The 25082-nt window shown below is 38.6% G+C and overlaps 2 protein-coding genes across 2 annotated transcripts in view; one reads left to right on the top strand and one right to left on the bottom strand.

Annotated features, from left to right (window-relative positions):
- LOC307159169 (cytosolic phospholipase A2 gamma-like) overlaps positions 1 to 25082 on the bottom strand; it is a gene marked incomplete at both ends in the record, with an annotated part of 202050 nt that overhangs the window by 162721 nt on the left and 14247 nt on the right. The window lies entirely within an intron of this gene.
- Positions 11306 to 24638, top strand: LOC307158888 (cytosolic phospholipase A2 gamma-like). Its single transcript, XM_079871863.1, has 13 exons — positions 11306 to 11402; positions 12630 to 12655; positions 13001 to 13115; positions 13194 to 13336; positions 15046 to 15256; positions 19206 to 19308; positions 20320 to 20460; positions 20987 to 21052; positions 21200 to 21304; positions 21710 to 21772; positions 21862 to 22016; positions 23001 to 23163; positions 23245 to 24638. The coding sequence occupies exons 2-13, from the start codon at positions 12630 to 12632 to the stop codon at positions 23412 to 23414; spliced, it is 1461 nt and encodes a 486-aa protein (XP_079727989.1). The 5' UTR covers positions 11306 to 11402; the 3' UTR covers positions 23415 to 24638.

Raw genomic sequence — 25082 nt, 5'->3', positions numbered from 1 at the left:
GCCCGTATACCGCCTCCCATGGCCGAAACTGGTATTACAACAACTGTCGGGCCGTGGCTAGTAATGCTAATGCTAATTAAGGTTGATATCTCTGCAGCTCTATAACTTGACATTTTTTTAATGACATCATCGCCCTTATTTCTTCTCATTCTTTTGATGCATGTAGCTAATTTTTGGGATATTTTTACCTCAATTTTTACACATGGCATCTTTAATGTGGGCAACTGTGGAGGCAAGTTATGATCTTACAATGTCCTGAATAAAACTGAAATATCAACTGTGTTCTGATTTAAGTGTGTTAATGTTTCTTCAGATAAAATTGAGGAGTGGAGGAACAAATATAAGACCTTTCAAGATCCTTACAGCGCTGGAGGTCGCTGGAAAAAACATCAGAAACAACAGAGTGAAACTTCTGGAGCAGATCCGTGTGGTCACTAAAGCTAAATACATCCAGGCAATGGCACGACAAAATCCAACACTATGACTAAACATAATACACACCCAATAAAGACTAAACTGAGTCATTATACAATAAATAGTGTTTCATTTCTTTTTCTGTCTTAATCATCACTTAGCATTAATCAGCATTATTACTGCAAAATGTGATTTGTGTGTCATCATCAGAGGTTAGTTATGTTTGCGCTTCACAATTTCTGTATGTTTTGATATGTTCCTTCATGCTTGAATTTCATTAAGCCATAAATAGCAGGGGTGCGTTCTCCGAAACTACCTTAACGCTACGTCGTTCTTAAGTTGTACCTTAAGAAGTACCTTATCGTTAATACGTGGTTTCCGAAACCTTCTTAGTTAAGTATACCTTCTGTAAGTCATACGTTCGTAAGGTTGGTCTGGAGCGCTCTTAGCTATACCTTATCGCTGCTGACGGTTCATACCGCTAGTGGCCACTACGCAAAAAGCTTTTTTACATCGCAGTTTAATTACACATAGAAAATTTTATATGAACATTTAATATAAAATCTGATTTAGTATTACAATTACATTTTTACTTTACTTTAAAATTTTACACATAAAATACTTAAGTTGTTATAGCCTACACCCAGTGTATGGAAGTGTTTTCATTAATAAAGTTTCCATACACTAATGGTTGTTAGCTTTTTTAATTACTATCCTAAGGCACATCAGCTGGCGAACCATTTGACAGAAAAGGCTTAGGAGTCTATATAAAGAAAGATGAGTTTACACAAATTTTATAGCTATGGCAGCGAGACAGCGAGTACTTGTTTTAAATCAAAGACGGCGCCGTCCGCGGAGCCAGTTAGTGTATGTCAACTACATGGCTGGTGGATAATCAGCATACGTTGTGGAGAACATTTACACACTTATGGCCGTGAGGGTTTGGGATTGCACACTTGCTAAATTATAAACACATACTCATATTTATTTCTGCATGTTTCAATGAGCCCCGATAAATGCAGTTTGTACTATTTCTAAAACGCTTCTTTATAAAGAACATTGTTTTCTCAATATACTTTACCTATACCGCTGTGAAGGAAAGAGCGCACAATCGATCATCGAGGCATCGATATCAACGTATTCAGCGCCTCCACCATGGACAGCGCCTGCTAAGGTCGAACTTAAGAAGGTTTACCTTAAGCAACATCCTAAGGTATAGTTCGGAGAACACACGTAGGAAAGGTATACCTGTAGTTAAGGTGTACCTTTTGAGTCTTCGTAGCGCGCTAAGAGACAACGTTATCGGAGAACGCACCCCTGATCATTAATAATCAACTCAACAATAACTCAGATTGGATTAGAACCATGCTTGCCGATTACTTTGCTTCTGTTCCAATTAAATAAACTCTTCTCTTAAAATACTGTTTTGTCCTGGGGTGCGTTCTCCGATAACGTTGTCTCTTAGCGCGCTACGAAGACTCAAAAGGTACACCTTAACTACAGGTATACCTTTCCTACGTGTGTTCTCCGAACTATACCTTAGGATGTTGCTTAAGGTAAACCTTCTTAAGTTCGACCTTAGCAGGCGCTGTCCATGGTGGAGGCGCTGAATAGGTTGATATCGATGCCTCGATGATCGATTGTGCGCTCTTTCCTTCACAGCGGTATAGGTAAAGTATTGAGAAAACAATGTTCTTTATAAAGAAGCGTTTTAGAAATAGTACAAACTGCATTTATCGGGGCTCATTGAAATATGTACATGCAGAAATAAATATGAGTATGTGTTTATAATTTAGCAAGTGTGCAATCCCAAACCCTCACGGCCATAAGTGTGTTAATGTTCTCCACAACGTATGCTGATTATCCACCAGCCATGTAGTTGACATAGCCTACACTAACTGGCTCCGCGGACGGCGCCGTCTTTGATTTAAAACAAGTACTCGCTGTCTCGCTGCCATAGCTATAAAGTTTGTGCAATTCATCTTTCTTTATAGACTCCTAAGCCTTTTCTGTCAAATGGTTCGCCAGCTGATGTGCCTTAGGATTAAAAAAGCTAACAACCATTAGTGTATGGGAACTTTATTAATGAAAACACTTCCATATGTAGGCTATAACAACTTAAGTATTTTATGTGTAAAATTTTAAAGTAAAGTAAAAATGTAATTTTAAAACTAAATCAGATTTTATATTAAATGTTCATATAAAATGTTCTATGTGTAATTAAACTGCGATGTAAAAAAGCTTTTTGCGTAGTGGCCACTAGCGGTATGAACCGTCAGCAGCGATAAGGTATAGCTAAGAGCGCTCCAGACCAACCTTACGAACGTATGACTTACAGAAGGTATACTTAACTAAGAAGGTTTCGGAAACCACGTATTAACGATAAGGTACTTCTTAAGGTACAACTTAAGAACGACGTAGCGTTAAGGTAGTTTCGGAGAACGCACCCCTGGTCATTTAATGTCAAACAGCAAACAACACACATGCTTATCACCTTGAACAAAACGTACATAACTCTTTAGCTGCATAATTCGAATATGTCAAATGACCTCAAATCCGTTCCTTTGCGCATGGATCAGTATTTTTGCAGTGATGTGGCTGTTATTTTGTGTTTTTCAGTTGTGCCTTTAACCGTGGGAACACTAATTCTGCAGAAAAGACATTGTGCAAATCAGATAAGAGATAAACCTGTTATAATCACACAGATGGTGTTATAGTATAACACACGTTTTAAGACCTGTAACACCCCGCCTTTCATATTCCCATATTTATCTGATACATATTAAAGTCAATAAACTGTTTAAATTAATGTCAAGTACCAAAAGTGCTCAGAAGAGCAGCAAAAGTTTAAATCCATTAGAGATAGAACCTCTGGCTGGTTCAGAGTCATGGAGAAATTTATTTTTTGACTCAAAGATTAGTAATCATTTATGATTATTGTTATTCATGTGCTAACCACAACAGCAAATGTAAGATTTGTCTCTCCAGAAAATGCAATGCACTTCTACAAGACTTATAATGCCACAATTCTTAGGTTTATAATTCACGTTTAGGCTCTCTGTGTAATGATTAGTCCACTGGAGGCAAGCTTGGAGAACCCAAATGCAGTTTATTCAAATAATTCTAAACAAAGGCATGGCATGGCACTCTAAATTTAACATAAGCAGACAACTCACCAAAAATTGGTTACAGGTAACAATACTTGACAAAGACACATGGCAAACATGAGGGCTTTAATACATAGACTACTAATGACAAGACAAGGGACACCTGTGCACAATCAAGACAATAACCCAATGAGAACATGACGACATAGAACACATGATGAGGGGAGCACATGGCAGGATCACATGATTTACAAAGTAGATGAAACATGAACATAAAACAAGGTAACTCATGTTACCGTAACATCATGTTCCCTCGAAAGGGCACGTCTCGGATTTCGACTGTAACCCTTTCTGAAACCCTGCCTTGTCAGAGCTCTCAATTTTTATGTTCAGAGGTCCTCTCAATGGCGGAAGTTGCCAGTGTGGACCATTTGCTGGTGTGTTTCGGGTCTTCCCGCATCCAAACAGACCATCAGCAACTGGATAGTTCAGGCTGTTTCTCTGGCCTATCAGTTGCACAGTTTGCCTTCACCTTTGGCCATGAGGGCTCACTCAACCTGAGGCATGGCGTCCTCTAGAGCCCTCCTCTCAGGGGCCCCTATCCAAGAAGTGTGTGATGCGCTGGATGGGCCACCCCTCATAATTTTACAAGATTCTATAGTCTGGACCTTCCTTCTACACCGGGTGCACGAGTGCTCTCGTCCTAAGTTGTGCATGTGACAGCTTCACACTAGGACTGGCGGGGTTCACTGTGGCATAGGGGGCATTCATTCCCCAAAGTGTCGTTACTCATGTTCCCTCGAAAGACAAGTTGTTGTCTAATAGAACTCCCAGGTCTTTAACGAAGAAGTTACAGTACATCATTCCAAATGCAAATTGTATTTGCAAAAAAAAATATGTTCCTTCATGCTTGAATTTCATAAAGCAATAAAAAGCTGCCATTAATAATCAAATCAACAATAGCTCAGATTGGATTAGAATCATGCTTGTCGATTAAAATATTATATAACTTTGCTGCTGTTCCGAATAAAACTCTTTTCTAAAAATACAGTTTTGTCCTGGTCATTTAATATCAAACAGCAAACACACATGCTTATCACCTTGAACAAAACTTGCATAACTCTTATTAGCTGCATAATCCCATGACCTTGGCGTTGCACGCACCAACGCTCTACTGTTTGATTACCAGGAAAAGCAAGAACTGATAAGAATGTAAATGTGTACCTTGAAATGCAATGAAAGTCGCTTTGGATAAAAGCGTCTGCCAAATGCACAAATGTAAATGTAAATATATAAAATGAAATCCGTTCCTTTGCACATGGATCAGTATTTTTACAGTGCTGTGGCTGTTATTTTGTGTTTTTCAATAGTGCCTTTAACCGTCTAATTCTGCAGAAAAGACATCGTGTAACATAACCATATCTGCAGAAAACAGATTGTGCAAATCAGATATAAACGTGTTATAATCACACAGGTGGTGTTATAGTAATGTTTCAACATCTGTAACACCCCGCCTTTCATATTCCCATAATTATCTGATACAAATTGAAGTCCGTACTAAAAGTGCTCAGAAGCAAAAGTTGAAATCCTTTATTAGGTAACTAACATTAGATTTCTCCTCAGGCCGGTTCAGAGACATAAAAATGTCTGTATGTTTTAAGTCAAATATTTGTTATCATTTATGATTATTGTTATTAATGTACATTTACATTTACATTTATTCATTTAGCAGACGCTTTTATTCAAAGCGACTTACAAATGAGAACAATAGAAGCAGTTAAACTAGCAGTAGGACAACAAAATGCAAGTGCTATGACCCTTCTCAGTTTAATTCAACGCAATTTTTTTTTTTTTTTTTTTTTTTTTTTAAGTTATAGAACAGAATAGAATAGAGTAGTAGAGAGAAAGTGTTAGTATTACTGGATCAAGTGCTGTCGAAAAAGAAGTGTCTTCAGCCGTTTCTTAAAAGTGGCTATGGACTCAGCCGCTCTGGTTGAGTTCGGCAGATCATTCCACCAGCAGGGAACAGTCATGGTAAAGGTCCGAGAAAGAGATTTTGTGCCTCTTTGAGATGGCACCACAAGACGCCGTTCACTTGCAGAGCGCAAGTTCCTGGATGGCACGTAAGTCTGAAGTAAAGAGTTAAAGTAAAAGGGAGCAGAACCAGTGGTTGTTCTGTAGGCAAACGTCAGTGACTTGAATTTGATGCGAGCGGCAACTGGCAACCAGTGCAATTTTGTGAGGAGAGGAGTGACGTGTGCCCTTTTGCTCGTTAAAGACCACTCTAGCTGCGGCGTTCTGGATCAGTTGCAGAGGTTTGACTGTGCAAGCTGGAAGACCAGCCAGGAGAGAGTTACAATAGTCAAGTCTGGATAAAACAAGCGCTTGGACAAGGAGTTGAGTAGCATGTTCTGATAGGAAGGGTCTGATCCTCCTAATGTTGTACAAGGCAAATCTACATGACCGGGCAGTTCTTGCAATGTGGTCTGTGAAGTTCAATTGATCATCAATTACCACACCAAGGTTCCTGGCTGACCTAGATGGAGTTATTGATGACGAGTCTAGCTGAATGGTAAAGTTGTGGTGAAGTGTTGGGTTGGCCGGGACCACGAGTAGCTCTGTCTTCGCAAGGTTTAGTTGAAGGTGGTGGTCCTTCATCCAGCCAGAAATGTCTGTCAGGCAGGCTGAGATGCGAGCAGCTACCGTCGGATCGTCAGGCTGGAATGAGAGGTAGAGTTGTGTGTCATCAGCGTAGCAGTGATAGGAAAAACCATGTTTCTGAATCACAGATCCTAGTGATGTCATGTAGATGGAGAAGAGAAGCGGTCCCAGCACTGAGCCCTGAGGCACTCCAGTAGCTAGATGTTGTGTCTTAGATACCTCACCCCTCCATGAAACCCTAAAGGACCTACCTGAGAGGTAAGACTTGAACCATTGGAGTGCGGTTCCCGAGATGCCCTTCGTCTTTAGGATTGATAGGAGGATCTGGTGGTTAACTGTGTCAAAGGCAGCAGACAGATCCAGCAGGATGAGAACTGAGGATTTGGAGGTTGCTCTTGCCAGTCTCAGAGCTTCAATTACTGAGAGCAGGGCAGTCTCAGTTGAGTGTCCACTTTTGAAACCAGATTGATTGTTGTCCAAGAGGTTGTTCTGTGTAAGGAAGGAAGAGATCTGGTTGAAAACAACTCGTTCAAGTGTTTTCGCGACGAATGGAAGGAGAGATACCGGTCTGTAATTCTCCAGATGTGCTGGATTTAGAGTGGGTTTCTTAAGCAGTGGGGTTACACGAGCCTGCTTAAATGCTGTGGGAAAGGTATCAGTGTGAAGAGAGGTGTTTATGATGTGTGTGAGTGTGGGTACAACTGAGGATGAAATGGCTTGAAGTAGGTTAGTGGGAATAGGATCAAGCGGACAGGTGGTAGGGCGATTGGAAAGGAGGAGATTGGAGACTTCTGTCTTTGAGAGTAGAGAATGTGCTACTTTAATCACAACAGCTGTTGAATGAAACACACTACCATGAATTCACTGTAAAGGAAAGAAGAAAAATAAGTCTACATTGAATGTTTGAATATTATTGCCATTAAATGAACAAATAAATGACCTCAGTCTAAGAAAAAAAGGTTCACTGGGGTTCTATTTAGAACTCTAGGGTTCTTGACTCAGTTTTAAAGTCTCTTTATGCCAAAAAGATTCTATATAAGGAGAAACATTTTAACCCTCAAGCCTGAGCAGTACAAGACTTGGCTACTTTTCCTAGTTTGTCACCTGAACAGACACAAAACATTTTTTTACTCGATTCTACAATGTTAAGTGGGTGGAAAAAAACCCTCCTTAATCTCGCCTTCGTGGACAAAAATGGGCACCCATAGGAATGAATGGGAAAACTGTAATTCAGAGCATTTTGTTTTTTATTTGTCAATACACATATGAGCCGGAGGGGGGTTCATATGGAAAAACACTGGGGTGTCCAGCCCGCAGGGTGGAATGTTTCAACCCCAGGGATGGCAAGGTGGCCTGCCAAGGGAAAGACACATTCTCAGATAGGGGGCACGGTCTACCTTGCTGCTGGTAGCCAAAGCAATGGTGTCCACTAACCAGTGAGACAACCTTTGCTTGGAAAGAGCCTTTCCCTTCAGCTTCCCACCATAACAGACAAAGAGCTGGTCAGAGGTCCTGAAACACTGCGTTCTGTCCACGTAAGCACGGAGGGCGCGTACTGGACAGGGCAGTGCCAAGGCTGGGTCTGCCTCCTCCAAGGGCAGCGCTTGCAGGTTCACAACCTGATCTCGAAAGGGAGTGTTGGGAACCTTGGGCACATATCCATGCCGGGGTCTCAGGATCACGTGAGAATAGGCCGGCCTGAATTCCAGGCACGCTTCGTCAACGGAGAATGCCTGCAGGTCCCCTACCCTCTTAATGGAGGCCAATGCCACCAGGAGCGCTGTCTTCAATGACAGGAATTTAAGCTCAACTGATTGCAGAGGCTCAAAGGGAGGACTCTGCAGGGCAGTTAAAACCACTGAGAGGTCCCAAGAGGCAACGAGAGGAGGTGAGGAGGATTCAGTCTCCTCGCTCCTCTCAGGAACCTCATGATCAGGTCGTGCTTTCCAACGGACTTACCTTCGACTGCGTCGTGATGTGCGGCGATAGCGGTAACATACACTTTCAGGGTGGAGGGAGACAGCCTTCGCTCCAACCCATCTTGCAGGAAGGAAAGCACGACACTGATCGGACATTTTCTGGGGTCTTCTTGGTGAGAAGAGCACCAGTTGACGAAGAGGTTCCACTTCAATGCATAGGCATGTCTCGTGGACAATGCTCTAGCGGAAGTGATGGTAGCCACCACCAAAGATTGGGACGAGAGTGCCATAGGGTGCCCTGTCCCTGAGAAAGCAGGTCCTTCCTCAGAGGAATTGGCCAGGGAGGTGCTGTCGCGAGGAGTACTAGTTCGGAGAATCAGGTCCGGCTGGGCCAATGAGGCGCAACCAATATGACCTGCTCCTTGTCCTCCCTGATCTTGCACAGGGTCCGTGCAAGAAGGCTCACTGGGGGAAACGCATACTTGCGGAGGCCCCGCGGCCAGCTGTGCGCCAGTGCATCCGTGCGTCCGTGCCGAGCATGCCCTCCGTCAGGGAATAAAACAGGTCGCAATGGGACGAGTCGTGGGAGGCAAATAGGTCTATCTGTGCGTCCCCAAATGTTGTGGTGTCAATCTTTTCAGGGAAATGACTTCAGAGATCTTTGATGCCAGAAATATTAGACTTTATTAACAAACAAAGCCGAACGCCTCCTCTGCAGAAAAGGCACTCTTGTTCTTTGTCCAGTTTTTACATATATACCTACATCCTTGTCTCAAATATGGTAATACATTCCATAGATTATTTTAGGGTGAGAGTTTGTACCATGTGACTTTACTGAAATAGCATTCTCTGCTGTGTCGGTATTCGGGCCTTAAAGGCTTCCAAAGTCAAACCAAAGACACACACACAGAGGAAATAAATAATAGTGTACAAATATATAGCTAAATTACTTATTTTCTAAATAATAAAATCTTCAACACGAACTGATCCCAAATCAGCTGAACTGACTGGGGATAGAGTTCAGTTGGAGATTACAGTTAAAGGAACACTCCACCGTTTTTTGAAATAGGGCTTAGTCACGTTCTTTCCTACATTTAGATATGTGGGCAAATGCATTTTTGTCTCAGTGCATGCATTGTTTTAGTTTGACAGGGTCGGTGCAAGCTTAGCTTAATGAATGGAATCCTTTGTTGCCAGTTAGCATGTCCTGAGTAAAAGTGATAAAAAAAACACCTAATTACTTATTGTGGCCTGCGTATTCACAACAAGTACAAATACTGCAGATTAACACTAGGTGATTTCCTAGGCAGATATTTACTTTGGACTATATTGGGGGAAGCACAGGCGAAGCACTGCTACTTGGGCGCAGAGATATCACGTAAAACATGAAATCCCACGACTTCTGTCAACATACCGCGTGAATAGTAGCAGGCTATTTTTCCTACAGTAACGTTACATGAATGGCGATGAACATGGCGGATTTTGTGAGAGGCGAAGAGGGTGACTTCTCATACAGTCAAGATCCAGAACCATACCTCTATGAACCAGAGTTTTCAGAAGAGGAGCTGCGTGCTTTGGAAATAGAATGACAGGATGAGGAGGTTGCGATCGCTCAACAGCCTGAGGACGTGAGGATGAGAGCCAACACGAACTGGTGGTGTGAATCTGGGGGAATATGCCAGTCTATGCCGACTGAAATAGAGTGTCTGTGCTGTGGCGAGTGGGACAAGTTTCTGCCATCGATGACCAGGCTCAACGCGTCAGATCAAGATGAGCGTGCCCACAGTTGTGTCACAGCTACCGAGGATTTCATGTGTTGCGTGATATCTCTGCGCCCAAGTAGCAGTGCTTCGCCTGTGCTTCCCCCTAATATAGTCCCAAGTCAATATCTGCCTAGGAAATCGCCTAGTGTTAATCTGCATCGCTATTTGTACTCGTTGTGAATACGCAGGCCACAAGAACTAATTAGGTGTTTTTTTTATCACTTTTACTCAGGCCATGCTAGCTGGCAACAAAGGATTCCATTCATTAAGCTAAGCTAAGCTCGCGTCGACCCTGTCAAACTAAAACAATCCATGCACTGAGACAAAAATGCATTTGCCCACCTATCTAAATGTAGGAAAGAAGGTGAATAAGCCCTATTTCAAAAAAACGGTGGAGTGTTCCTTTAAGGGAACGTCTGCCAATTCCACCAACTGCGGTAAACGTAGCCTATAATTTGTATAATTTAAAATGGCTTTTAACATTTAAAGACAGACGTTTTCAAATTCCAAAGCTTGCAGAAGGCTCCTAATGGCAATACTGACTTAGGCTACAGCTTTCCTGGTAGCCTTGAGTAAATTAACTTGTCTAAGAAAATGATTCTGCTTGTGTTTTGTTGCCCAGGAAATTGTTAATCTGGCCCTGACTGGGTTTTATATTCAAATAGGGTTGAAAACCTGTGTAAATATATTTATATATATATATATATATATATATATATATATATATATATAAACCTTGAAATGCTATGTAAGTCGCTTTGGATAAAAGCGTCTGCCAAATGCACAAATGTAAATGTAAATATATAAAATGACCTCAAATCCGTTCCTTTGCACATGGATCAGTATTTTTACAGTGCTGTGGCTGTTATTTTGTGTTTTTCAATAACGCCTTTAACCGTCTAATTCTGCAGAAAAGACATCGTGTAACATAACCATATCTGCAAAAAACAGATCGTGCAAATCAGATATAAACGTGTTATAATCACACAGATGGTGTTATAGTAATGTTTCAACATCTGTAACACCCCGCCATTCATATTCCCATATTTATCTCAGAAGAGCAGCAAAAGTTTAAATCCTTTATTAGGTAACTAACATTAGATTTCTCCTCAGGCTGGTTCAGAGACATAAAAATGTCTGTATGTTTTAAGTCAAAAATTTGTTATCATTTATGATTACTGTTATTCATGTGCAAATGCAGAACCTAAATGCAGTTTATTCAAATAATTCTAAACAAAGGCATGGCATGGCACTCTAAATTTATCATAAGCAGACAACTCACCAAAAAGTGGTTACAGATAACAATACTTGACAAAGACACATGGCAAACATGAGGGCTTTAATACATAGACTACTAATGACAAGATTTGCTCTCTCTAAGTGATTAAATAAGTTCATGTTTATCACCTCCTCCTCACACGATGCTATCTAGACCTTCAGAGTCCTATAAAAGAGGCTCTTCTGTCTGATCTGAGAGTCGACGGCTGCTGTGATGATATTGGTGAAGCATCAGGATTTTACAAGACTACACAAGAACAGTGAGTATATGTCTTAAAGCTTTTACAACAGAGCAATTAATAGACTTAAAGTTATTATATTGTGACAACAATATATGAATGAATCCAGCCTTTTTCAAATTCTAATTTAAACTTGTCTGATACCAATGACCTGCACACAATTAATTAACTAATGATGTGAGTGCAAAGTTGTAGGGGTGAGCGGGACACAAACTAATGTGGGGCTAGTTGTAACACATAGTTTAAAAGTTTCCACTCATGCCAGCATGACAAAACTTAGTGTATTTACTAGTTGCCATATCAACACTATACAGAGAAAAAATGTAATGCCAAAATTAAAAAATCTTTTGAAGATATCACTGAACATTTATTTAACCATTGCAAAAGTAAATTTCTTACTGAAGTTAAGTTTTGTGTTTATTTAAAATTAGACAAACCTGATATTATTTTAATCTTATATCTGTTATTTAGCAGTTGAGATCGTTATTTAATGCTGATCTAACAGCAGAAGACACTAGCCGGGTTTAAATCCCAGTTGTGCAGGCGGGGCATATTGTCACACTGCGTTACAATGAGCCACTATTAGAACTATGATATTCTACTCTATACTTTTATGAATTCTATTGAGAAACCATGAGAAAAAGTGAATAAAGACTGAGAGTCAATGTTCAGAAATGATTAATTATTATTATGTTTTGAACTGTGCTGTATAGCTGTGTATTGTGGTGTTTGTTGTCAAACTCAAAAATCACTTTTTTTTTATTATTAAAAAATGGCCTTATTTTATATGAAAAAGTTAATAATTAAATTTAATTGAGAAAATATTTTAGTTTGTCTTGTACACTTATTTTTTATTAGAACATTTTAATCTGTCATGTTACAGTGTACCTCACCTATGGGGCATGTTGTCACATTTCACTTCCATTCTTTCTGGGTAAATCAAGAAAAAAGTATACACTGTATTAATGAAACAAAATTACATAATTGTACTAGACGTGTGAAATTGGGAAAAAATAAATACTCTGAACCCCAATTTTACACAAACTGAGAAAGTCAAACAGTCTTCTCCCTTATATGGCAACTTATGTTTAAAAACAGTGGCTTTATAATTAACATTTGACTTTATGGAAGTTCAGGATTGACTGAATGAAATAAACAATGTTATAATATCATTGTTATTTTTAGGTTTTCCCCTTTGTATCTTTCAAATGATAAATTTGATCTTTAATGTTGAATCTATTGTTTTAGATGACCGCATGTGGATCCTGGGAAAGGTACGTAATCCTGCTCTGGATAATTCTGAGAATATCGGATCAAAAAAAGGATTTTATTGGCATTGATGGTTCCGCCTTTAACATTCATAAAACCTTTATAACGCACAAAATGTTCTTTAAAGTAGAACAAATTTCTTCAGATAATTAAAATGTTTTTCACACTAAGATTTTTAAAAAAGGTTCTTTGGGGAACTAAAAATGGTTCTTCTGTTGCAGCGCTGCAAAAACTAAAACATTTGAAAGCTTTATTTTTAAGAGTGAAGTAAACCACAAAATATTCAAATCTAAAAAGTATATATAAGTAAATATCTGTATGTGATTGTTAAATTCTGTCTGTCGCTGCAGTGGTTCGGTGAGAATCGGACACTCTCTGAATAAGAAAGAGGAGAAATTTGTAGCCAGAAGGAGAAAGAAAATTCAGAAAAGCCTGAAGAAACTTAATATAACCTGCAGTGATGAGGTACTTCGTTTATTTGCCTGGATATTTACAAACTGATGAACATCAATTGCTTACTAAATTAAACTGTGTGTGTTTCAGACTGAAGTGCCAAACATTGCATTACTGGGATCTGGAGGAGGAGCAAGAGCCATGGTGGGTTTGCTGGGATCCCTGGATCAACTCAAGGAAGCAGGTCTTCTGGACTGTGTGCTTTATCTGAGCGGAGTCTCTGGATCCACCTGGTACAACACACACACACACACACACACACACACACACACACACACACACACACACACACACACACACACACACACACACACACACACACACACCCACTGTCGTAGGCTAGTAAGAGCTGTGTGTGTAAACCTCACTCCCCTGGGGCCTCATTTATAATAGATATATTATAAGATCATTTCTCAAATGTGCGTAGGTGTTATTCCGAAAAAACGAAAATAAAAAAACGTGCGTACGCCTGTCTTACAGATGTGAAATCTATAAATCGCAAATGATCTTGGAATGGTGCGGAGCTGAATGCAAACTGTAAAGGGTTTTTGTATTTGTGTATACTCACAATAAAAACTAAATATGGTGCTTTACAGTTTTTTTTTACAATTGCTAGGACACATTTATCAATACTTAGTTTAGTTACTTTTTTAATCTCTTCACAGTCAAGCAACACTCAACTTGACACAGAAGTTCATTTTACATTAAAAAACTATTAAAACACTTTAAAACACAGATCAACTTATCCTTCCTGCAAACACTAAAGGTTTCACCAAACAAACACACTCATAAAAAATACATTTAAAAAAACATCAGTATATTTACATTTTCTTTACAAAACAAGAATGACACTCTCTACTGTTTAGGTCTATATGTTACGGTCAGGGGTTGCATTACAGTACAGTATGTCTTACAGTACACAAGTTTCCATTTGATAGATGGTTACATCTAATTGCTTTGATAGTATTTGATTTTTTAGATTCAGAATATTTTTCAATATGGTATTACTGTAGAAATGGTGCAAATTATATCTTATTAATTTTTTTGTTGTGTTAGGTTTTGAACTTGTGCTGAACAGTTTTGAAGTATGTAATTATGTGCAAATTGGCCTGTACATAAAGTTTGCGTCTAAGTGAGAAATTGAAAGATTGAATGCCTTTTGTGCTTAAAGCAAAGATAAATGATCCACAGTTTAGCTCACATTGACTGCTGTTGTGATCACAGTTTTTTTAAGTGACCTAAGTATTGAGAAATGTGTCCTAGCGATTGTAAAAAAAAAAAAAAAAAAAATTGTAAAATTAACAAACATGATGAACTTTCAGCCATCTCGGTTTCCTTTGATTCGTCACAAAAACTGACCTAAACTCGTAACCTATACACTTGTCACAGTTTTTTTCTTTCGTTTTGTTAGTGTTAATTATTTGAGTGAAACATTTTGTGTAAGCTTATTATATTTTATTCTTTTTATAATAGTAAATTGTATGTGTCTGATAGCCTATTCTGTTGTCTGATTTTTTCACATGTAAAACGTGTAATAATAATAATAATGGTTCACAGACATTTATCTATTTGAATTAGAATATATTTATCTGTCAGGAAAATTTACGTAAAAGACTGTTTTTATAAATATGAAAGTTGGTGTGGATTTTAGCGTACTCTGAGATCAAATCTGCGTGTACGCACGTTATATAAATGAGTTCCCTGATCTCAAGAGGCACTCTTGAGTCTTGACTAATGACTGATGCTTGAGGCTGCGGTCTTTAGCCTCCTTGTTAGCGCGCCCGCCTCCCACGCCGGAGACAAGTTTCGAATCCCGCTCGGAGCAGGTCGAGTAGAACCGGTTACACACTCACTCTCTCTCTCTCTCTCTCTCTCTCTCACACACACACACACACACAGAGACTGAATGTCATAAATGAGAGCATATGTTGTTCTTCTGAAGGTGCATGGCCTCCTTATATCAGGAGCCAGACTGGTCCACCAAACTAGAGACTGTGAAAAACAAGATCGTCCAGAGACTCAGCGGTTCTGCAGTCAGCTGGGGAGATGCTTATGACAAACTGATGAAGTATTTAGATCAGAAACTTTCTGACCCAAAAGAAATTAGTTTAACTGATCTCTGGGCAGCGATGGTCATCACATTTGTGAAAGAGGTCTGTAACAATTTATTACACAGCCCTTCATGACTTCATTGATTTATATGATATTATGTAAGATAATAATTTAATAATAATTTATTATTTTTAATAGATTGTTGATAACAGGACTTGCCCTTGAAAATGGAAATATTACTGTAACACTACTGTAACATTGATCTAATAACAAACTGAAGATCAACCTTGCAGGAAACATACACAAATCTGAGATTTATAAATCTTTTTTTATCCTGGAAATAAACAATGTTTCAATCCACAGCTAGTCAAGTCAAGTCAAGTCAACTTTATTTATATAGCGCTTTTCACAATACAGATTGGTTCAAAGCAGCTTCACAGTATTAAATAAAATAGTACATCAGTGTTAGTTTCTAGTGTAAAACGTCCACGTTTGGTAATGCTGATCAATAGTATTGTTGATTGATTAATTAAATTAAGTATCCCCAAATATCCCCAACTGAGCAAGCCAAAGGCAACAGTGGCAAGGAACCGAAAAACTCCATCAGGAGACCTAATGGAGAAAAAAAAAAACCTTGGGAGAACCCAGGCTCAGTCGGGGGCCAGTTCTCCTCTGGCGTTTATGAACTAGAGGTCGGATTTAACTGTAAGAATAAAAGTATTATATGAATGCCTGGCTGAAGAGATGCGTCTTTAATCTAGTTTTAAACTGGGAGAGCGAGTCTGAGCAACGAACAGTATCAGGAAGACTATTCCAGAGTTTAGGAGCTAAATGTGAAAATGCTCTCCCTCCTTTGGTTGATCTGGATATCCTAGGTATGACCAAAAGCCTCGAATTTAGTGATCTTAAAGAGCGCGATGGATTATAAGGCGATAGAAGATCCGTTAAATAGACTGGAGCTAAGCCGTTTAGGGCTTTATAAGTCAGTAGCAATACCTTGTAATTAATACGGAACTTTATAGGTAACCAATGTAGTGATGATAAAATTGGTGTTATATGATCATATTTTCTTGATCTAGTAAGAACTCTAGCGGCGGCATTTTGGACTAACTATAGCTTGTTTATTGAGGATGCAGGACAGCCGGCTAATAAAGCATTACAGTAATCTAGTCTCGAGGTCATGAACGCATGAACTAACTTTTCTGCATCAGAAACTGATAGCATATTACGTAGCTTAGCAATGTTTCTAAGGTGGAAAAAGGCTGTTTTTGTAACATATGAAATATGATTTTCAAAAGACAGGTTGCAGTCTAATATAACACCCAGGTCTTTTACTGTAGAGGATGAAGTAACAGGACATCCTACTATGTTAAAGTTGTATTGTGAGAGGTTTTGTGGGCGGTTTTTTGAACCGATAAGTATTACCTCTGTCTTGTCTGTATTTAATAAAAGAAAATTGCGCGTCATCCAATCTTTTATATCTTTAACACACTCTGTCAATTTGGATAATTTAGCGTTTTCATCCGGCCGTGATGAAATATATATTTGAGTGTCATCAGCATAACAATGGAAACTAATTCCATGTTTCCTTATAATATTTCCAAGTGGCAGCATATATATTGAGAATAATAGAGGGCCTAACACAGATCCCTGCGGCACTCCGTAGTTTACTGGAGTTATGATCGATTTTTCTCCATTTAAATAGACATAATGGTAGCAGTCAGATAAGTATGTTCTGAACCAGCTTAATGCTTGTCCTTGAACACCAGTATAATTTTGTAGTCGATCTAAGAGTATTGTGTGATCTATAGTATCGAACGCAGCACTAAGATCAAGTAAAACTAGTATTGAGATACAGCCTTGGTCAGAAGCTAAGAGTAAATCATTTGTGATTTTAATGAGCGCAGTTTCAGTGCTATGATGCGGCCTGAATCCAGACTGAAACTTTTCATAGATATCATTTTCTTGCAAGAAAGAGCCTAGTTGGGCAGACACAACTTTTTCTAGTATTTTAGACATAAAAGGAAGATTTGAAATGGGTCTATAATTTGCTAGGTTATTTGGGTCTAATTGTGGTTTCTTAATGTGTGGTTTTATAACTGCCAGTTTAAATGTTCTTGGAACATGACCTAAAGTTAAAGACGAGTTAATAATATTGAGGAGAGGCTCTTCCACTATAGGTAACACTTCTTTCAGTAGTTTAGTTGGTATAGGATCTAATAAACATGTTGTTGTTTTAGATGAAGTGATAAGTTTATTTAACTCTTTTTGTTCTATAGTTGTAAAGCACTGTAATTGTTCTTGCGGGGTGATAATTTAGGCTGAATTATAAGGCGTGATTGAGGATTGAACGTTTACAATTGTGGTTCTGATATTTTCTATTTTCTCAGTGAAGAACTTCATGAAATCATTACTACTAAACTGTAACGGAATATTTTGTTCAGGTGACGCTTGTTTATTTGTTAGTCTAGCCACGGTGTTAAATAAAAACCTAGGATTGTTTTGGTTATTTTCTATTAGTTTGCGGAGGTGCTCAGCCCTGGCTACTTTTAGGGCCTTTTTATAACGTGACGTACTGTCTTTCCTGGCGATTCTAAAAACCTCTAAATTAGTTTGTTTCCATTTACGCTCTAAATTACGGGTTTCTCTCTTTAGAACATGCGTAGTATTGTTGTACCATGGTGCTTTAATTTTCTCTCTGACCTTTTTTAGTCTAATAGGTGCAACAATATCCAATTTTCCAGAGAGAATGGTGCTCATAGTGCTGGTTAGTTCCTCTAGTTCATCTGTTTGTTTGGGTTCACTGAGCAGCTGAGACAGATCCGATAAGCAATTTGAAAAATTATCTATGGTGGATGGAAGGATTGTTCTGCCTAATCGATAACGCGGCGCAGCATGATATATTACAGAGGTACGTAATATGCAAGTTACCATGTAATGGTCAGTTACATCATCACTTTGTGGAATGATATCTATATCGGTTGGATCGGTTCCATGTGATATAATTAAATCGAGTGTATGATTAAAACGATGAGTTGGTCCGGTAACGTTTTGCTTAACCCCAAAGGAGTTAAATAAATCTATAAATGCAGCCCCTAACGCATCATTTTGATTATCTACGTGTATGTTAAAATCTCCAACAATTAATGCTTTATCGACATTGACCAATAGGTCTGAGAGAAAATCTGCAAATTCTTTTATGAAATCAGCGTAAGGCCCTGGCGGTCTATACGGTTGCCAAGGCTAAAGATAATAGGGATGTTTTTCTAGCATCTAAGAGCGTAACATTTAGTACAAGTACTTCAAATGAAATAAACTTATAACCCGTTTTCTGAGTAACACTAAGAAAATCTCTATAGATTGTTGCAATACCGCCGCCACGACCAATCAGACGGGGCTCATGCTTATAGGAGTATCCTGATGGAGTAGACTCATTTAGACCGAAATAATCATTTGGTTTAAGCCAGGTTTCAGTAAGGCAAAGTACATCGATGCTATTATCTGTGACTATTTCATTTACAATAACTGCCTTAGGTGTGAGTGATCTAATGTTTAAAAGACCTAGCTTTAGAATTTTTTTTGTTTACTAATAGTAACATTTTCCTGCAGTATATTTATTATTTGATCGCACTAAACGAGGAATAGACACAATTTCTATGCAATGTTCTACACTAGTTCTACACTAGCTACAACTGAAGATATCAGTGATAGTGTGAACAAAGTCAAGCATGTTCACTTTTAACCAACAACGTACTGAGAATTGAGAGTTTAAAATTTAGACAGCAGAAGATATACTTTAAAATAATTTTTTGGGGATTTTTTTTTTCCTTTTATAAAATTCTCTATATAAAATCTCTCGAAAAATGAAGTGATACTTGAGGCTCATTTTGGGTTTCCCAGATTGCCATACTGCCACTTTATAAAGAGAACTTAGCAGTGAACAAGTTAGGTTTTATGAGTAGGTTTTATCACTTGAAGTTGTTGATAGTTGAAGAAATGTCTTACAGCTGTCTTACATTAACATGATGCTACAAAAAATGTTTTCTTCAGATAGACGAACACACACTCTCAGATCAGCGGGACAAGCTGAGTAAAGACCCGTTTCCAATCTATACAGCGATCGACAAGCAATACAAACAGAACAATGATGCAGGTGTGTGTGTGTGTGTGTGTGTGTGTGTGTGTGTGTGTGTGTGTGTGTGTGTGTGTGTGTGTGTGTATGTTTGTGTGTGTGTGTGTGTGTGTGTGTGTGTGTGTGTGTGTGTGTGTGTGTGTGTTTGTCTGTGTGTGTGTGTGTGTGTGTGTGTGTGTGTGTGTGTGTGTGTGTGTGTGTGTTTGTCTGTGTGTGTGTGTGTGTGTGTGTGTGTGTGTGTGTGTGTGTGTGTGTGTGTGTGTGTGTGTGTGTGCGTTTGGTTTATATTACATTGTGGGAACCAAATGTCCCCACAAGGATAGTAAAACCTGAGATCACCTCCATTTTTGAAAATGTAAAAATGCAGAAAGTGTTCTGTGATGGGTAGGTTTAGGGGTAGGGTTAGTGTAAGGGGATAGAATATACAATTTGTACAGTATAAAAACCATTAAGTCTATGGAGAATCCCCGCAAAGATAGTGAACCAGTCATGTGTGTGTGTGTGTGTGTGTGTGTGTGTGTGTGTGTGTGTGTGTGTGTGTGTGTGTGTGTGTGTGTGTGTGTATGTGTGGACATGTTTTTCTACACCGGTGGGGACTTAAACCTGAATGCACACAGACTCATGGGGAGTCGTGTCACCGTGGGGACCTAAATTGAGGTCCCCATGGGTACAAAAGCTTAGAAATCATACAGAATTCGTTTTTTTTGAAAATGTAAAAATGCAGAATGTTTCCTGTGATGGGCAGGTTTAGGGGCAGGGTTAGTGTAAGGGGATAGAATGTACAGTTTGTACAGTATAAAAACCATTACGTCTATGGAGAGTCCTCACAAAGATAGTGCACCAGACATGTGTGTGTGTGTGTGTGTGTGTGTGTGTGTGTGTGTGTGTGTGTGTGTGTGTGTGTGTGCGTGTGTGTGTGTGTGTGTGTGCGTGTGTGTGTGTGTGTGTGTGTGTGTGTGTGTGTGTGTGTGAAAGACAGACAGAGTTACTGTGTTTGTGTCAGCTGTTATATGGACGTGTCTCTGTCTGCAGACCCCTGGTTTGAGTTCACTCCATATGAAGCCGGTTATTCCCTCACTGGAGCGTTTGTGGAAACATCCAACTTTGGCAGCAAGTTTAAAAATGGCCGTAAGATCAAGGACCAGCCTGAGATGGACATGCTGTACCTGCAAGGTAACAAACTCTGTTACAGGAGAGTTTAATTGATTCTTATTGTTAATATTAGATTCTACAGATTCTCTAGTACACTGTACGTTGAACTGAATTAGAGAATAGTCTAAAATTGATCAGTAGTCTCTGTATTGTGTATTGATCTGGAGATAAGGTCTGTAGTATTTGATAATTTTCAAAACTGAAATATTAACAATAAAATTAAAATTATAGATGTTTAAAACTCAGTTAAAAAAAACTATTATTCCTGCTGAACATTTTAAGGGCTCAAATTACATAATTTTATGCATCAGACTGCTTCTCATTATGAGACAAACACAAATTAAATGAATGTCCAGTTCAAAAAAAAATATGAGATTCCTCCTCAGTTCAGATCCGGCCTTTTCTTGAGCTGTGTCATATAAATAGTGGAGTCAAAATAAGTTTTGGCAAAATGTGTTGAGGACACGTCCCACCCGTCTCCACTGTAAAAAAATGACAGGCTGTTTTTACCCCAATTATTTTAAACACTTAACTGTGTTTTCTGCAGCTCTGTGTGGCAGCGCTCTAGCTGATGGAGACGCGAATAACAAATTCCTCTGGGAACAAATAAAAGGTACAATTGATATAATTTGTTTAAACATAAAAAAAGATCAACTTATCAGTAGATAAAAGAAATTAGAAATGATAATAAGCAAAAACACAAACTATAATTCTATGTTTTCTGACAAGAAGTACTTAATAATGTTCTCTTCTTTTACAGCGTACTCTGGATATAAAGGTCTGCTGGATTCTCTGGATGGTTGTGCTTTACCGCTGATGTATCTCCTCAGAGAAAGATTCAGCCATTCTTTTAGTCCATCAACAGGTTTCTGAGGCAGCACAATGCTTTAATGATCTACAACAAAATAGAGCAAGCAAATATTTACTTACCATAGTAGTAATTACTTGCTAGAAATAACATCAAAAGTTGAAAAAGTTGGTTAAACGCGTACATTTACACACAACTTCATTTATCCGAGAGGAGACCCCTTCGGTTTCCAGACATTTCAAGTGAAACATAAAGGCTGATACTGCTTTCCACCAAGATGTTTTTATGTTCTAATTCCTTAGAAACCAAACATGTAATTTCCAAAGAAACATATTGTCCGTTGAGTAAAAATATACAGCCGAAAATGGTATTTAATTAGAACCTTAAAATAATCAAGAGATTATTCTTAGAATAATCTAAGAACCTTTAATCTGAATAGTGTATTTGTTGTCGGCATTACAGATGTTGACCTGCAGAATCTGTGGATCTGGGGCAGGAACTATAACTTCCTTTACGGCATGAAAGGTGAGAACAGACTCGTTTGTTACTGGCAATTCAGTGAAAATAATAACAGACTCATTTCACACTGTGATCTCTCACTCCAATACTGTCAGATAAAGCAGTGCCCGCCGCTCTTATGAAAAGTAAGATGAGAGACTATATAGACGCTGGAGTGTTGCTGAACTCCCCCTACTTCTCAGTGCTGAGAGAAGAGAGAGACATCGACCTCATCATTTCACTGGATTTCAGTGAGGATGATCCTTTCGAGGTATTATATAATTCTCTCTATATAATTCTCTCTATATAATAATGCTCATATACTCTCATAAAAGCTGATTTAAAGGAATGGATCCACTATAAATGTAAATTCAATTATCCTTTATTTGCACTCATGTTGTTCCAAACCTCCAAAAGTTGTTTCAAAAGTTTGAGACAGAATTTTCATTTTCGGATGAACTATCCCTTTAAACAGTGGTTTGCCAACCTGTACTGGGGACCCCTCCCTCACCAATGCACATTTTGCATGTCTTCCTCACCTAACACATCTGATTCAACTTATCATCTCATTAGTACAGACTGCAAGACTTGAACTGAGTGTGTCTGATGAGAGAGACATACAAAAGGTGAAGCGGCGGGGAGTCCCCAGGACAGGTTTGAGAACCACTGCCTTTAAGGACTAAAATACAACCGTATAGATCTTATTCAGAGCGCCACCATGACAGGTATGAAAGAGAGGCTGTGAGGGATAGACTCCCTGTGATTACTTATAACTTTTCACCGTCTGTGTTGTCTGAAACTCATTGGCAAGAAATTTTTGCTGTTTCGTCAGCAGAACAATCCAAAAATACATTAAATAACAGTACAACCCACTGGAGAGATGTATGTCAATCCCTCACAGCCTCACTTTCATTACCATTAAAAATCAAAGATGGCGCTACAGTGAATAAGGTCTCTTCTGCTGCTGTGTGAACGTGGCCATCGTGAGAGAGCCGCTCTACGCAGTGCAAATGCATGTCTACAGTGTGTTGTGGGGTTTTTGTGTTTTGTTTCGGTAGCTTCAGATCCAGTTACTGTTCTTCACCGGATATGCTCCCGATAGGTTTTTTTTGTGTTGACTTAAATGCTCAAATGCTATTCCCAAAAGTTATGTTCACACTGTCCATTTTTGGGATTGATAACCACATTGAAATGTTCCATTCACACAACTCCTCTAACCCATTAAGTTATACTGCAATATACATTTCAACCACAGACAGTGAGGGAAGCTGCTAAGATGTGCAAGAAACGAAAGATCCCTTTCCCTGAGGTCAACATTCCTGATGACAAAAATAAACCGAAGGACTTCTATGTGTTCAAAGGCCGAAACACTCCAACCGTGATCCACATCCCTCTCTTTAATGAGGTCAACTGTGGAGGCAAGTTATGATCTTACAATGTCCTGAATAAAACTGAAATATCAACTGTGTTCTGATTTAAGTGTGTTAATGTTTCTTCAGGTGAAGTTGGTATTAAGAAGTGGTGGGACACATATATGACCTTTCGTGTCACTCCTTACAAGCCTAAGGAGATCACTGATCTGATGGAGGTCGCTGGACAAAACATCAAAAACAACAAAGACAATCTACTGGAGCAGATCCGTCTGGCCACTGAAAAAAAACAACTGTAAATAGATTTAATTAAAAGATTTTAAAAGATTTAGTTTAATTAAGAGGTTTTATTTTAGAGATACCATTGTTAGTTCCCAGCATGCTTTGCATATGGCTGGAAATGGAGAGTAAATAGCACAACATTTTTACAGTGTACTTTTTATTGAACTAATGAGAATCTGAATATAGGCTAAACTGCTCTTCGTATCAGTCATTTTCACATTTACATTTTTTACATTTACATTTATGCATTTATTACATTCATTTACATTTATTTGGCAGACGCTTTTATCCAAAGTGACTTACATTGTATTTCAAGGTACACATTTACATTCTTATCTGTTTTATAATAAATAGTTTTATAATCAGTAGCCTACTTAACATACGTTAGCACTATTACGTTTTTCTGCAAAATGTGATTTGTGTGGAAATATCAGATGTTAATCATTTCTGTTTAAACAATATGCCTCATATGTTAAAAATATTTATGCTTGCAATTTGGCCATTTTGTCTTTCCCCGAAAGGCATCTGGAAACAAATTTAGCAGTTTTGAAAGTTTATTTAGAACCTTTAGCAATTATTGAAAGGTTACTCAAATGCTAAAATTCACACATTTTTCCACTAAATTGCATAAAAACAACTTCTCTGTCACACAACACATGGTCATTCTGCCTGGCTGCAAAACTGCACTGTAAATGATATCAGCAGTAGTTTCTGCTCAATAGCCTATAGCACAGGGGTTCTCAATCCTGGTCCTCGAGGGTTTAGCTCCAACCTTGATCTAACTCACCTGCCTTTAGCTCTCTAGTAATCCTGAAGAGCTTAATTAGCTGGTTCAGGTGTGTTTGATTAGGGTTGGAGCTAAACTCTGCAGGAGAGTGGCCCTCAAGGACCAGGATTGAGAACCCCTGGCCTAGCACAAGTCATGATCGCATGGTAACAACACACACAGACACACACACACACACACACACACACACACACACACACACACACACACGTTACTAATTTAAACCTATAAGTGTTGATCAGTTAGGTAGCATGTTTACTAATTTTCAATATGCCAATATATCCATAAGAAAACACATAAAATGTAATTGTTCAATAATATGTTGTATTCAATAAACGGGATAACAAAAATGTTTATAATGCTTATTATTTAGCAACTTTTAACAACAAATCTGCCAGCCTGTATTTGGAATACAGTATTAATCTGCTTCTGTTACATTATATTAAAAAACTGTAAAAACAAGGTTTTGTCCTCGTCATTTGATATTATACAGCAAACAGCAGAAATACTCATTGTTATAAACTGATGGTTTTGGTTTTGAGTTTGAGAGCTATTCTCAATCCAGAGCTATTACTTATTATTATTAATAAAGGAAATTAATAATTAATTAAATTAAATTAAACTCATTACCTAGTTTATTTGAATGTAACTCGACACCCTTGCCTCATTTAGTATATGTGGTCCTATGAATATGCTAATAAGCCCCGCCTCCACTCACTCACTCAGCTCAGAGATCCACTGGTTGACGATCACACGTTGATCTGATTGGTTACAAGGTAGTTTGTGACGTCAGAAACACCAGCGATTTCAAAGCGTGTTTTTGAGACTGTCTTTGGTTCACTGCAGTTTTAAGGAGGAAATACTCAGCAATGCTGTCGACTTATGAATTTACACATGG

This window comes from Squalius cephalus, assembly GCF_949319135.1.
Source record: "Squalius cephalus genome assembly, chromosome: 5".
In the NCBI taxonomy this organism is placed as follows: domain Eukaryota; kingdom Metazoa; phylum Chordata; class Actinopteri; order Cypriniformes; family Leuciscidae; genus Squalius; species Squalius cephalus.
The sequence above is the reverse complement of the archived record's forward strand: the minus strand, read 5'-3'. Positions and strand labels throughout refer to the sequence as shown.

Excerpts from the sequence above, each read along its gene's own strand:
- LOC307158888 (XM_079871863.1), top strand. The coding sequence starts at position 12,630 with ATGACCGCATGTGGATCCTGGGAAAG. Across the intron at positions 19,309-20,319 it reads CAAACAGAACAATGATGCAG|ACCCCTGGTTTGAGTTCACT; the intron begins GTGTGTGTGTGT and ends CTCTGTCTGCAG. Across the intron at positions 23,164-23,244 it reads TAATGAGGTCAACTGTGGAG|GTGAAGTTGGTATTAAGAAG; the intron begins GCAAGTTATGAT and ends ATGTTTCTTCAG.